Source organism: Phoca vitulina, unplaced genomic scaffold (genome assembly GCF_004348235.1).
Source record: "Phoca vitulina isolate PV1807 unplaced genomic scaffold, GSC_HSeal_1.0 scaffold9, whole genome shotgun sequence".
NCBI classification, from domain to species: Eukaryota; Metazoa; Chordata; class Mammalia; order Carnivora; family Phocidae; genus Phoca; species Phoca vitulina.
This window is the reverse complement of record NW_022589712.1, coordinates 48,754,002-48,768,281: the sequence shown is the minus strand read 5'-3', so window position 1 is coordinate 48,768,281 and position 14,280 is coordinate 48,754,002. Positions and strand designations below refer to the sequence as shown.

Here is a 14,280-nt window from a genome sequence, read left to right as displayed (position 1 = left end):
CATTTCATAATGTTAAAATGGTCATAACAATTTTAAGTGTTTATGCAGAGCTTCAAAGTATATGAATCAAAAACTGATGAAATTGAAAAGAAAACAACTCCACATTTTATAGTTGGAGATTTCAACATCTTTCAACAACTGGTAGAAGAACGATAGTATGGCAGAAACTGTATATTCTTTTCGAGTACACATGGAAAACTCACCAAGAATGACCACATTGTAGGCAATGAGACAAGTCTCAATAAATTGAAAAATAGGCAAAATATACAGAGTATGCAAGTATATTCCACAGGAGAATTAAGTTAGAAATCAAAGAAAAATATCCAGAGAATCTCCAAATATTGGGATACTTAAATGACAGGTTTTCAAATAACCCATGAATAAAGAAGAAATGGCAGGAGAAATTAGAAGAGTATTTTGAGCTGAATGAAAATGGAAACACAACATATCAAAATGGATGGTGTACAGATGAATAGTGCTTAGAAAACATCAAATTCTTTCATTAGAAAAGAAGAAACATCTCAAGCGAATGATCTAAGCTTTTACCTTAAGAAAGCACAAAAGATGGGCAAACGAAACCCAAAAGAGGCAGTAAGAAAGAAATAAGAAAGACCAGAGATCAATAAAATAAAAATAAATAATAGAGAACAATCAATGAAACCAAAAGCTGGTACTTCAAAAAGATCAATAAAATTGATAAGCCTCAACAGAATTATCAGGAAAAAAAGAAGACACAAACTACTGATATCAGGAATGAGAGTAGAGACATTGCTGTAGATCATAAAGACATATTAAAAGGATAAACCAATAAGTTTTTTACCAGTATGAATTCTTTACTCTTCTAAAGCCTCTGCCTTGAGTAAATGCCTTCCTACATTGCTTACATTGCAGATATGGGCTTTATGTAAGGGAATATAAACAGGTTTGGGGGCATCATGCTTTCATAACCTTCCTCCAGGTTGACATCAGCTCATTAATCATTCATCTTTAGAGGTTATCATTTTAAAACATATTTTGTTGAGGTGGCCGATTTAGCTCACTGTAAATGGTCTGGCTAGCTTGGTGAGGCACTCAGTGTTGAGCGGCCGCCATTACTATACTTCAGGAGCTCCTTGAGGGATTCAGTTGCTGCTTCTGGCTGGTCATATCATGCTAACTTCCTCTTATGTGTGCTTTTCTGTCCCACGCTTTGGCAGATGATAACAGGCTTTCATTCCTCAATCTCACCTACCTTCCACCCCACCCCCCACCTGTCACCTGAGCCATTCTGCCCCCTAGCAGTGTCTTCTGGGGATGATGTCCCCTGGTGTTGTGAAGTTTAAAAACTGAGTGGCCTTATCCATGTAGCCAACCTTCTCCCCTACTTTTCAGGACTTGAAAGGTTACCAAAGATCTGAGGGAGTGCTTCTTGTCTCTCTGGTGGGCTGTACCATTTTTTCCCTCATCTACTCCCTACATCGTCAGCAATCAGAGATCCCTGGGGCTCAGGGGATCCCAAGTGGAGAGTCAATACCAGATTTTTTTCCCGTCAAGAGTCCTAGGCACTTTACAAGTGATTGCACTGGGAGGTAAGGTGAGGGGTAACTTTTATGGAAATCCTGCTTTCCTGAAATTCACTCAACAAATATGTATTGAGCATAAACCTAGGTGTCAAGTGCTATTCCATTGCTCTTACAACACATCAGTGAATAACATAGACAATTTCATGGAGTTTACATTCTGGATGGTGCCTCATTTTGTTGCCCTTCTAGCCTCTTTATATAGACTGTGTGTGTGTGTGTGTGTGTGTGTGTGTGTGTGTGTGTTTGTGTGGGGCATATTGGGGGATTTTTGTGTTATATTGCTGGTTATGCTACAATGATTTCTCGGAGTCAGTCCTAAAGGAGAAGGGATTGACTCCACACTTCAGATGTGATGTATTTACTGTTTTATGGTCCCAGTTATGGGCTGTAGTCACAGATTTAAGGAAATAGAAAAGACTCTACTTGACACCCTATACTACCATGTTGCATACAAGGATGTGGGGGCCCAGAGAACAAATAGATCTGAGTATCTTCTGAAATACATTCCCTCCCTACAAACTCCAGGCTGAGAATTGAGGTGGTTAGACAACAGGCAGGTAGATATATTATACTACATCTACAGAATGGGAAATGCTAAGTTCTTTTTCTTTCCTTTTTTTAAAAGTGTGTGTTTATAAATGTGTGTGGTAAACACTTAAAACCATACTTTCAGATAGTTTTATTTTGGCTTCAACTTCTACTGCTAAGTGCTTGATTCTTTTCACGTTTCCCAATTCAGAATTTCAAGAGAAAATATCTGATTTTTGAATTCATCTTTTCACACCACCAGATAATGGGATATTGCTTCACTGGGAAGCTATAGTACAGTCCTCTTGTCCAATCAGCTGTAGTCATGACAGGAGGAGGCAGGACACAGGCCTAAATAGGGCTCCTCCCTCGAACTGGGGCTATGGGAGGCCTCTTCATTTTGAAAGGGCTCTGAACTGGCAGGGAACAAAACAAAAATTTGTCAAAATTACTATGAGCACCAACCCATATTTCTCTATATGAAATCCTGATATACTATGTTTAACTAAAAGAAAAAAAAAATATGACCTTTTTTTTCTCCCTAGACAGAAGCTGGAAGAAGATGGAGTCCCATCTAAGAGCTGAATCAGGCTCTTAAGAATGGCAAATTCAAAGTTTCAGGTCATCTTGTGGTGGTCAGGAGGTATATGGGTCAGTAGCTTCAGTTGATTCTCATTTGTCAAGTATAAGAGTGTGAAATACTAACTCTGCAAAGTGGCTTTGTAAATTGTGGAGAAGGTAGAAGAATTTTTGTGTTTTCAGTCTGTATATGTGTGTCCATGTGCATGCCTGCTGGAACTACTGCGTAGGTCCAGCCAGGGTCTGCAGCTGGGCTGGTTTTGTTTACTTTGTGCTATTGCTGAGAATGAGGAACTAGGTGGCCCTCTAGGATGCTTCTGAAAAATCTTTTGGAAAAGAAAATGGTAGGGTGTTTCGGAACCACTTCTTCCTGTTTGGGTCTGATGGAATATTATGACAGTGCAGTGTGTTTTGAGCACTGTTTCAATCTGTACTTGTTAAGGCTCTAGACTTTTGGATTCAGAGTTTTTAGTTTAGATGTCACATATGGCTCTTAGAAGGTTTAGTTTGGTCAGCCTGGTATTTTGTGGTTGCTATTGCTTTAATTTAATTAGTTACCAACTGAAACTCAGGCCATTCTGAACCCCCCAAATTTCACATTTCCAGCTTCTGTTGGAAATTCTGGTCCTTTAAGACTTGTGTTCTTTCATGTGAGAGTTAGCTGACTTGAGCGCCTGCTGGCTTTCTAGATAAGCCTGGCAAGGGCCCTCTTGATTTTGTCAGTCAGACCCTACCAGCTTTACTCCTTTATGGTAACTCACTGGCTCTATAGGCATTTGGGTTTGTGACTCCAGCTTTAGAGAACAGCTGATAGCTGGCAGACAGTTCTGTGGAGGCAGGAAGCAAGGGGATAATCATGCTGCCTCTCATTTTGAAACCTGGTTCTTCGGCCTAGCTGAATGACAGCCGACAATATATTCCTAACTTTTCTAAGTCTCAGGTTTCTCATCTGCGAATGCAACCTCATAGGATTAATGTAATGATCAAATCAGCTTTAGCTTATCATGGAGTTTGGCATGCAGTAACTCCTCTATGAATTGATATTAGCTATTTTCATTGATATCTTCAACTTTATTATTAATGTATCTGAGACTAGAGGGTAGCAGGGGAATATATGTAGATATATATGTATATCTATCTATCTTATATAATAATTTACATGTATATTTTCCCCAAGGTCAGAGATTATTTTATTCCCTTAGTAATTCCTCAAAATATTTTATGCCCCCTTCCCTTGCCCCTAAAAGTTATTCCTTTTACATACCTTTATTCCTATTGCTGTGAGGGCCTATTTTCTCTCATTCTGTCTTCAATGTTGATTATCTTTTCATGTATAATTCTTTTATTTCAGTTTCTGTATTTTAAAATCACACCAGCTATTCAAGCCTATTTTGTCTAGACTATGCATATAGACACTTAAGAAAATCATGAAATTAGAAAATACTAGTTGTATGTGGGGAAAAATCTTTTAATAAAAGGACTTTTATACTTTTAAATAGCATTTTATGATTATGTCCTATTTTCTTTGCTGTAATGTCCTTTTTGATTCCTGTAGAATACACAGTAATATCTTGCAGGAGATTCCCCCTCATGCTGTTTTATTTTTCTTTTAAAGAAATAAGGGAAAAAAGTGGTTTAACTCGTTTTTTCTTCTCTAGAGAAAATTAAATTATGCTTCCATTTTTCTAATAATTCGTTAGAAATTTACTTTATTAAACCTTATAACTGCTATAAACCTAAAATATTCTTGTTATACTGATAGATCAAACAAAAGTACTAAAAGCAAGCCTGCCATCTAATTCCAGATTTTATGTAAATTAGTAAATGTTTTCAGGATAAAGAAAAGTATACCTCAGATATTTTGGTGTAATTCAATTCAAAGTATCGTCCCTCAAAGAAAGATTAACCTGAGAATCTAGCCATACTTAAAAATGTGCGCCAGTGTTTATTTAGAATCCCTTCTATTTCGTTAGAAACAGGAACAGTAATTTCACCAGCAGGAAATAATACAATGCAAGTAAGTGTGACGCTCCTTTGATTGTTGTTCACTGCAGACATTTTGGATCCAAGGTAAGAATCCAAATGAGAAATAATAACAATCCATTCCCTGACGATTCATTTAAGTCCTGCTCAACTAGATGAAGGCTCCCACTGGGAGGAAAAGTGGCTGTTCCTCCTGGCTGGCTTTGCGTTTCTTTCAGTGCTCTAAAGAACTTTGTACGGGGGCAGCTTTGCTCTGGGTGTCAGGCTGCGGGACAAGAGTTGATGCTCACGGCGCCGCTGACCAGGGCTGCTTTGCTGAAGCTCACAGGGCGCCCGTCAATCACAAAGTGACGGATGCAGCCTGTGAAGGGTCTGCCGGGGGCCAAGCGTGGTGTCAGTAGAGACTCTGGAAAAAGAGAGAAATGAAAACAAAGATTGCAGGTGAGCCCTTCCAAGCCCAAATGTCACTCTGGCACAAATACACGTAACAACTGCTCACATCATCAAGATGATTTACATGTCAAAAATGGAATCTCGTGATAATTTACTCATTTTCTCAGGAACTTTATCTGCCTTTGAAGTAATGTGAACATGTGGTAATTTTAAAGTTTTGCCATGTTTTCCATGATCAAAGTTCTGAGTGTATTTCAGCTATCTTCCAGGGCTGAAATTTCCCACTTACATATAAAAATTCAATAGTGAATTTTCAGGATCTACCTATGCTTATGCTTTTTAGAGTTGTCTGGGTCTCACTTATTTTGTGTGATTTACTGAGAAAAGGGGAAGGAATTTTAGCTTCTACACTATTTTTAGACTTGGTTAATGTTTCTGTTTAATTTGTATCATTACCCTTCACCCTTAGGCCTCCACATTTTTGCCAAGCTCATAAAATATAATGAGAAAATAATGAATTCACATAAGCTAAATTTTAATTTTTCTGAGCTCAGGGTTTAAGAACTATAAATAGGATAATGATAACTAGTCTAGGCTTTGTATGTCGTATGCCAGGGGAACTTTCTCCCCTTGTCTTAATTAGAGATCTAGAAGAAGCCTTTTGCTTATTAATTGTACAGATACAATTAAATGTGTTGGATGATAGAAGCAATATAATTTAAAGCAATTTAGAGAGCTTAGAAATATCCTGGAATTAAAATCCATTTAGTCAAAGCTTATTATTATGTACAAACAGCTATGTGAGCAGTAGCAGATAAAAGATGGAAAACAGTTAGAAATCACTAACTCAGGGAGGAACATAAAACAGAACAGCAAATTAAAAATCATCAAGTGGCTGTAATAAGTTTTCTAAGCAGTGTAGATTAAGACTATGCGGAAGCTTTGTACTGAAAATAAATCATGGAAATCGCATTTCATATTTAGAATGATAATTATGAAGTTTTAGATTTGGAAGGGGCTGAGAGATCACTTCCCTTTGTCTCTAGATCAGTATGACCATATATATTCTTCAAGGCTGCTCAGTGTAATTCATCATTTGAATAAAAATAAGTGAACAGGAACGACTATAAGGGGCAGAAACATCTATTTCTCCTGCCCATTTTGGAAACTAGTTTTAGAACATGGATTTTGATTCTGTTCAAGCTTACCACCCTGTGGTTCACGGGGAACATCATCTAGAGGAAATAATTTCATATAGAAATTATGGTCTTCATAATTCACCACACAATTTATGGTAGGTAGTGGCAGTAAAGTGGCCCCAGAACCCTAAGTAACTGATTAATAAAATCAAAACATGATTTTAAGAGCAAACGTTCCTCAGGTCAAAAGCTTGACTATATACAGAATAATGCAAGCTTTTCCGTAGAGGAATGATCAAATCTGTGCGTATGTGTGAACTACATTACCTTAACAATTTTTTTTATTTCTAATTTTGATTTTTAAATTATACAGTAAAATTGACTTTTGGGGAACATAGTTCATTAAATGCATTAACTTTTTATTGATAGAAATAGTATCAGGGTTCTGTGTGATATAAGAGAACTGGTTGAGATTCCAAGGGAATTCAGTGCCTATTATAGTGCCTATTATAAATTTATTTATACCTAATTTCCTTCAGTTATTCTTTTTCATGCCTCAGTTTCTGATGTGATTTTAGTGGAGTTAATGTTGAACAGCTCAAAATCATGTAATTAATGACATTCATCTTAAATTATAATTGCTTTTGTTCTAGGCTCGCTGGCATGGCTCCTAGATGGAATTAAAAGCTGTAATGGTGCAGTGGTTAAGCTCCCCCTGGCCCACTAGTCCCTGTGAGCTGGCTCATAAGCTAAAATTTGCTGTTCATTATATGTCTCAGGCAGGCTGAACTCGGCTTCAGGTACACCTTGCCCACCCAGTCTGTGGCGCTTAACAACTCTTGTAGTGGGAGGTGATGGCAGCGTGTAATGCTGGGACCAGACTCTGAAAACAAACAAAAATCAAAGAGACAAATATTTGAATGATAGAGTAAGTGCTCTGTTGCAAAGTAAAGAACAAATGCTGTAAGTTCCATGAAGGAGGGCCATGCTTGTTTTGTCCCTCTCGGAGCCTAGCACAGTACTTAACAGACAATAAATGTTTGTTTTCTGTTGAAAGAAGTCACGTTACCAGGCAGCAAGGAGTGGACTATTTAACTTCCATGAAATCCTCTGGTAAGTGTCACAAAAGGGCTATGCACACATAGCACATTCTAGAGAGAGGGGCATGTGTGTGTCAGCAGAGGTCTGTCTGGGCTGAGTCCTCAAGGTCAATAAGGAATTAAACTGGGAGAAGAGTGGGAGAAGCTGTTCCTCAAAAAGGTACCAGGGGAGGAAAGCAAGAACATTTTTCCAGAAATTGAGGCCCCGTGTGTGATTTAAAGGCCTGGAGCAAGGTGGGCATCATTGAACATTGAGAGAACTGCAAGTCCCAGACAGCGTGGGGAGACCCCAGAGGCAGGGGAAGGAGGGGCCAGAGGATCAAGGACCTTGCTGAATTTGATCCTGGAAGCTCTTGGGAACCTGTGAAATATTTTAAATCATGTTGTGGTTTCCAGGAAGAGAGCAATGTACAGAAATATAAGAACTGAGGTGACGCATCTTCCACACTGCCCACAGGATGTTCCGTGGTGGCCTTTGCTAGAATCCCTTTCAGAACTGAGGCCAGGAGCAGGAGGAGAGGACTGGGGGATGGAGATGGGCGTGGATAGTGGAAGTAAAGAAAAGGAACGTCTCAAATATTTCATCAGGGAGTTACTGTTATTGTCAATACTAGTATTTGAAAAATTCACATTACAAACAGAGGAATGCTTAGTTGCTACTATTTTGTGAGTACCCAATTTGATCTGTGCTTTCTCTCTCTCTCTTTTTTCTGACTCTCTTAATTGAATTATTACTTGCCTTTACATGGGTCAGTCTAAAATAATCTAGTTAGGGCACAAGGAAAAACCATGCTAAGTTTTTCCTTAAAATCACCACCAAATTCCAGATGTAAAAGCTTGGTTTTCTCCTTCTTATCTCTCTCTGGCTTTAACATTCAGTTTTTCCCAGTTAGTGAAATGTGTGCAACACACACTTTCAACACAGGTCATGGTTCCTGCTCCAGAGGGTTAAAACAATTGTGGGGGGTCCATAAAAGTCCTTCTGTCACCACCCTGGATTATATACCATTCTTGGCAGATGAGAGCAGCAATGTTACTGATGATGTTTGCAGAATGGCATCTGGGAACCTCTCCTGGGGACTGTCACTACCTCGGAACAAAACAACTTATGGTCTGCAGCTGTTTTCACAATTCAGACTAATCTTGGACAGGGAGAACTGTGGATTCCCTTCTTTCTTAGTAAGGAAGGGGAATATTTATCAGCAAACTTTTAGTCCTCCAAGATTCCCAGATCCTAGAGCAGTATTAGTAAATGAGTTTTCTTTGTGTTAGAGAAAAAAATTGTGTGTGTGTTTCACTACGTGGATGTGAGGATATATAAAGGGAAGAGAGAAAAAAATAAGCATATATGGCAAAGGGAGGGTAGTATCTACCAGGCAGGAGGATGAAGTGTAGTGCTTATGTGTTACTTTGTTTTAATCCTTGGATAAGGAGTCATAATCACCAGTATACTTTTTCCTATGAAAGGACGTTGTATATAAAATCCTTTGAGTTATTAGGTGAATTATGAAAACACATGGCTCCATTCTTAATACTATAATAACAATTGTAAGAACTTATTGTTTTTTGGATTTGGAAACATGTCCCTTTTAAAGAACTCTTACCTGGAACACCTCCAATGAATACAGGCTCCCTGTGATCAACTGGTTTTGGATTCAGGGGTCCAACCACATGGTTCACTTCAGAGTCCACATCCAGCTGAACCACATTGGAATCTCTAATAACTGAAATACCAGGAAAAGACTGGTCATAAATGGCACTGGAGTGATTAATTTTCACATGAAAGAGACTAATTTATAACAGTGATGGCTTTTATTTATTCCAGAATAAAGCTCAGACTTTCTTCTATATCATTGAAAATGTGAGTGTCTAACCAAGCAATCCCTGTAACACTTTCCTTTGAAAGGGAGAATATTTAGGATACTCTGTTTTCTTCTTCATAAATTATGCATTATTTTAAAAAACTCCCGAAGACTATTTTGGCAGTATTCAAATTTTCAAATCACATATGGATTCGATATATACAGTAATATTTGATTCTCTTTTCTTGGCCACTTTTAGACTGTCACCCATCCCTATTTTATCATGTAAGTTAGAGTCTGAGCTCTTCCAAGCCATCATTCCACACGTGGGGATGTAGGTTCACTTTATGAAAGAAGCCCAAGACACTCGTTTTTCTCACCTGTAATTCTGTGCCATCTGCCATCACAGAGACTCTGCTTGGGCGTTACTGAGGTGGAAAAGTCTCTGATGCCATTGTTGACTTTCACTAGGACCTGAAAAAGACAGGATACGTTATATAGTTTCATTTTTCCTCATAGAGATAAAACTAGATTTCTTAAATTCACCGCAGAGAAGCAATGCTTTATCTGCAAACAATTAGCTTTGCAATGTGAACGCAAGGGGTCACTCTTCGGTAGGCTATAGACAGTAAACTGTTCCTAGGCGAGAGGACAGACTAGTAACAGGAGAGAAGCTGGGGGAGAGGAACAACAAGAGAATAAAATGAATGCCTTTAATTTTTACGGATTGAATGTGTTCTCCAAAGCAGGTTAAGGTATTGGTGGGGGGCGTGGACTGTGGAGCCAGACTGCCTGGGTTCATATCCCAGTGCCCCCATCACCTCACCCTGCCTGTTTTCGCACTTGTGAAACCTACCTCACAGAGCCACTGGAGGGCTAACGGAGTCCGTCTGTATTTAGAATAGTACTTGACACACAGTGAGCACGATATAAGGATTTTATCATTATATGGTTTAATAGTACCAGAACTCAAATAAAAATCAGTTCTATTAAGTTAGGGGCAGTAATGAAAATATGCTGCTTTCTCCATAATATTTAGTCGAACACTTCCATGAATATTCTTTGGTCATACTTTTTCAGGATGAAAGTAGTGCTTAATTATAACAATCTTTTTATTTCTAGCAATTGAAAATAATATATATGTGTATATGCAGATATGTATATATATACACCTGGTATGCAAATATATTATAGATAGAAAGATAGATGCTTTAGTGTTTGTTCATTTTGATAGCTGGATGTGTTTGCTGCTCTCACTCGTTTAAAAATGTTTTCTTCCAATTCTTTCATTAAAACCTTTTAATTCCGTTGTTATTGTTGATTTTTTTTTTTAGCTTTACCACATTTTCATGGCTCTTTGCTCTAATCGAATCAATTCTCAACATAGGAATCTGAATCTAAGTACTGCCTGCATTTAAATTTCATGTGTAGCTTCCCCATTATTTTTTCCCCCCCCAGTTAGGAAAGACTGATGGAATAACTCTGTGAAATAAAAATGCTTCCGACCTAGCATTCAAGGGCAGAGAAGACAGACTGTTAAACAGTTTTTGACCCACTACCTGCCCCTTCTTCATGTGAACATTTAGGTACTCTCCATTGACACTGTGGCCATGAACAAGGGTTCCGGAACTGCTTCTGGGACGGACTTCAAATGCAATCTCAAACTTCAGTCCAATATTGAAAGACTCATCTGTGGAGAGAAATATTAGCTCTTAAGAGCAGCAGCCTAAATTTTGTAACCGTGGTGTGATTTCGTAATTATACATTTTTATACTCGTTTTTTGAAAGTGTGACACCTTTTTTAATAGACAAGCCGCAAGTGGCATTTTCCACGTCAGACACACGGTGGAAAGCTCCGTGAGGGTCTGAGATAACTAGCACGCCACTCCAGCGGTGGGCCGTGCGGTGGGGACAGCACGCCGAAAAGGTGCCATGGCCTCTTTTCTCAGGGGAGGAGAAACCGATTACAACCAGAAGGACCGTTTACTATTTCACAAGCGAGGAGGAGAAAAGAGCAACCTGGGCAGAGGAAGAAGTGTGAACACGAGTGCGGAGGCCGGGACACTGGGAGAGCACTGTGGAGGCCAGTGCGGCTGGACCAGGGCAAAGCGAGGCCGGCGAGTGAGGAAGGCCACAGGGGAAGGGTGCGCCTACTCAAGTATGGGAGGCAGACTTTGTTTTGCCGTCACTGAGCAAGGGAGCTGACTTGATCCGATCTGTATCTTAAAGTAAGTCTTAATAAAGATCACTGGTGCCAGCGCCGCGGAGCATTTCAGGGGCTCTTGCCATGATGCCAGAAAATGAGTTCTTACTGAGAAGGGCCGTGCTCACTCCAGGAGCCGCCATGCAAACCTGGGCATCCTAATAATATTCACTTGACATGTCTCCTTATCAATCACTTTTTAATTTTTCCTGCTATTAGTTAATGTTTATGGAGAACATAAATTGTGCAGGTTGCTATGCATTTCAAGCTGTCCGAGGCTTTGAGTTCTTATCACTGAAATCCAGTGAGAGGCTGAGAGATAGGAGCGTAGGTGCTTTATTGTGGATAAAGGAGGAGAAAGGAAAGTAAAATCATGAGCTAGACAAAGAGAGGAAAGACGACCTCCGGTATTCTATTGGACACGGGGGCGGCGTGGGAAGCTACACTTGACTGCATTGTCATGTCTTTATTCAGGGGATGTTGAGGGTTCCAATCCCGATGCCTTCCTCATACCTAATGTTTGCTCTATAGAGTATTTGTTGGAATGGCTTGGGTGGTGATTGTGTATAGTCTGTTAGGACTTTGTGTATTTATTTTTAGAACTATTATGTTCCATTACTTGGCATAGGGACTGACATGCCAGACGCATACAATAAAAACTTGGTTGAATGAATGAGAGAGTAATAGTTAAGGAGAATACTAGTCCAGAAATACAATTTCTGAAGGATGGGGCAGCAGAGCAAAGGGAGGGAGGGGAACTTGCTTTGGGAGGGACAACGGATCACTCTAAGAGGGAGCAGAGAAAGACGAGAGCAGGGTGGCTCAGAGCCAACACAGATTAGACCACAGAGCAGCACCGGAAATCCTAAAAGGGCCAAGATGGGCTACATCTACACCAGAGGGGTGGCAGCTGTGGAGAAGCTCTGGTCAGGGAAAGCAAACAGGGATGGGCACGCCTGCCTGGTTGGGCGTGGCAGGAGGGGACAAAGGGGATCCCCCGGAAAGAAGCCATTTTCTAGGGCTGAGTGAGTTTGGCATTCTGACGTTTTAACTCTCAGCCCAATTTCCCTGTCAGCCACCCCCAGGAAAGAAGTATTTATTTCATGATTCATGTTTTGTGCAGAAGTCACTGTTACCTAGAACCACGTATCCTCCTTCTGTTGAAAAGTAGGTCCCTGTTTCCATCGGACCTTCAAAACAAGGGGTCACGCTGAATGTCTGAGAAGCAGTGGTGATGGATGCCCCGTTGAGCTGAAGATTGCCGAGACAGCCACTGAAACTGTAGACCGAGTTGATCTGAGGGAAGAAGACATTTCTTAAAATCCATTTTCTCAACATGCATGGGTGCGCACCAAAGGGAAACAAAACGAAGGGATTCGAGTCCTGAGAGAAAGGACGCAGTCCCCTGTCTTATTTATCTAGCTGCCTGAAGGGTCAGTTGTTTTCCAGGTAGTTGCTGCTTTAATGAGTTCTTTGAAGCTGGGATTTTGTATTTGATAATGTCAGCCTGCAGTAATTAGCTATGAACATTTTTACATACACTATGACAAATAAGTTGCAGCTATGGTTTTGAAATTAAATATTAGAACTATCCTTGTTTGTTTTCCTTCAAGAATGACAGCAGGCCCCCAAATCACCTAATGATGATGAGGGCTAGCGAAGTTCTTAACCGTTAAATCTACCATGGTTAAATAAACAGCAGAAAGCTTGCATTTCTGGCTCCATTAACTGATCTTGTGGTCGAACATTTATCATACCTCAGGATGTGAAACTCGGGCCTCTTCAGACAACTGATTTCACACTGCTTTGGAAACCTTTCTTTTAAAGGAGTTGTCATGAAATTGGGGCTACTTGCCTAAAATCTCATTATAACATGCACTCCCCCCTTTTTTGGCTTTATCCACATATATTAGGGAATCTTAGAAATGCATCAGTTCTTTCGTGCTGAAGTCAAATCTATATTTATGTTAAGAAAGATTTAGTCCTTTGATGCATTCCCTTTATTGCTAAATATTTTTGTAAAGGTGCAATATTATTAACTTTTAAAGTACAAAAATAACATGCTTTTTACTATAACCCCCGCTTCTCCCCTCCCCCCAGGGGTAACCACACTTCCTTGCACATTTACAAATCGTGTGTGTGTGTGTGTGTGTGTGTGTGTGTATGTAGGAAACAAAAATGAAATCATAGTCTACAGAATGGCCCCAGAGTTTTTTGTCACTCAATGATATATAATGGAATGACATTCTTTCTTCTATTTTTTTTTGTATTTTTTACACTAAAATCATGTGCACTTGCTGAACAAATAAGCATCTCCTTGAGACATAACTTCTCATGACAGTTTAGACCTCTGAAACTGTTTCATCTCATCTCTACCTTAGAATCCAACCATCCCTTCTGACTTTGTAACGCCAGAGGGCAGACAGACATCCCCTGGGGCAATACTCACTTTGATAGCCTATATCCAGCGAAACTACAGTTCTATTCTTGCCAGTTTGCTGATGGTATAGCGAGGTCCTGGATTAAATAGTCTTCTGGCTCTAAAAGCCAGTGGCTCGACCTGGTCATGCCTGGCTTACCTGGACATTTTTCACGGCCCTTCCAGGAGCCACACCTCCCAAATAAATAGGACCCTTGATGTTCCAGGCAGCTCCACTAGGAGGAAGACTCTCTTCTAGGACTCGAAGGCCATCAATGATCAGTCGGCCACTGCTCTTTTCCCGAATAAATATCACCTGGATGGAGAGAAGGACAACAGCCCATGTCAAGTGCATCCCAAGATTCGGGGGAAGGCTCAGGTGCCTCTTCTCCAAACTTTGCTATTGCAGTACTGTGGAAAATCTGCAGAAGTTCTTTAAAAAAACTGATCCTTTCTCTGAAGGTCAAGAGATTGTTTTTTCCTTTAAAGCTTGATTTAAAGCTACAGGCTTAATTTCTGGATACAGCTTACATGTATTTAGTAGAGTTCTCAATGAAGTTCTTGGCAGCTGG

The 14,280-nt window shown here is 39.8% G+C and overlaps 1 protein-coding gene across 1 annotated transcript in view; it reads right to left on the bottom strand.

The window, feature by feature from the left end:
* Positions 1–4,594: 4,594 nt before the first annotated feature.
* The window catches only part of LOC116634720 (laminin subunit alpha-4), a 154,135-nt gene continuing 144,449 nt past the window's right edge, over positions 4,595–14,280 (bottom strand). The window contains exons 30-35 of the mRNA XM_032408263.1: positions 13,869–14,024; positions 12,426–12,585; positions 10,646–10,776; positions 9,467–9,560; positions 8,889–9,008; positions 4,595–5,058 (exon numbers count right to left, since the gene is read on the bottom strand). Of these exons, the coding sequence (XP_032264154.1) occupies positions 4,913–5,058; positions 8,889–9,008; positions 9,467–9,560; positions 10,646–10,776; positions 12,426–12,585; positions 13,869–14,024 (807 nt within the window). The 3' untranslated portion in view covers positions 4,595–4,912. The remainder of the gene's footprint in view (positions 5,059–8,888; positions 9,009–9,466; positions 9,561–10,645; positions 10,777–12,425; positions 12,586–13,868; positions 14,025–14,280) is intronic.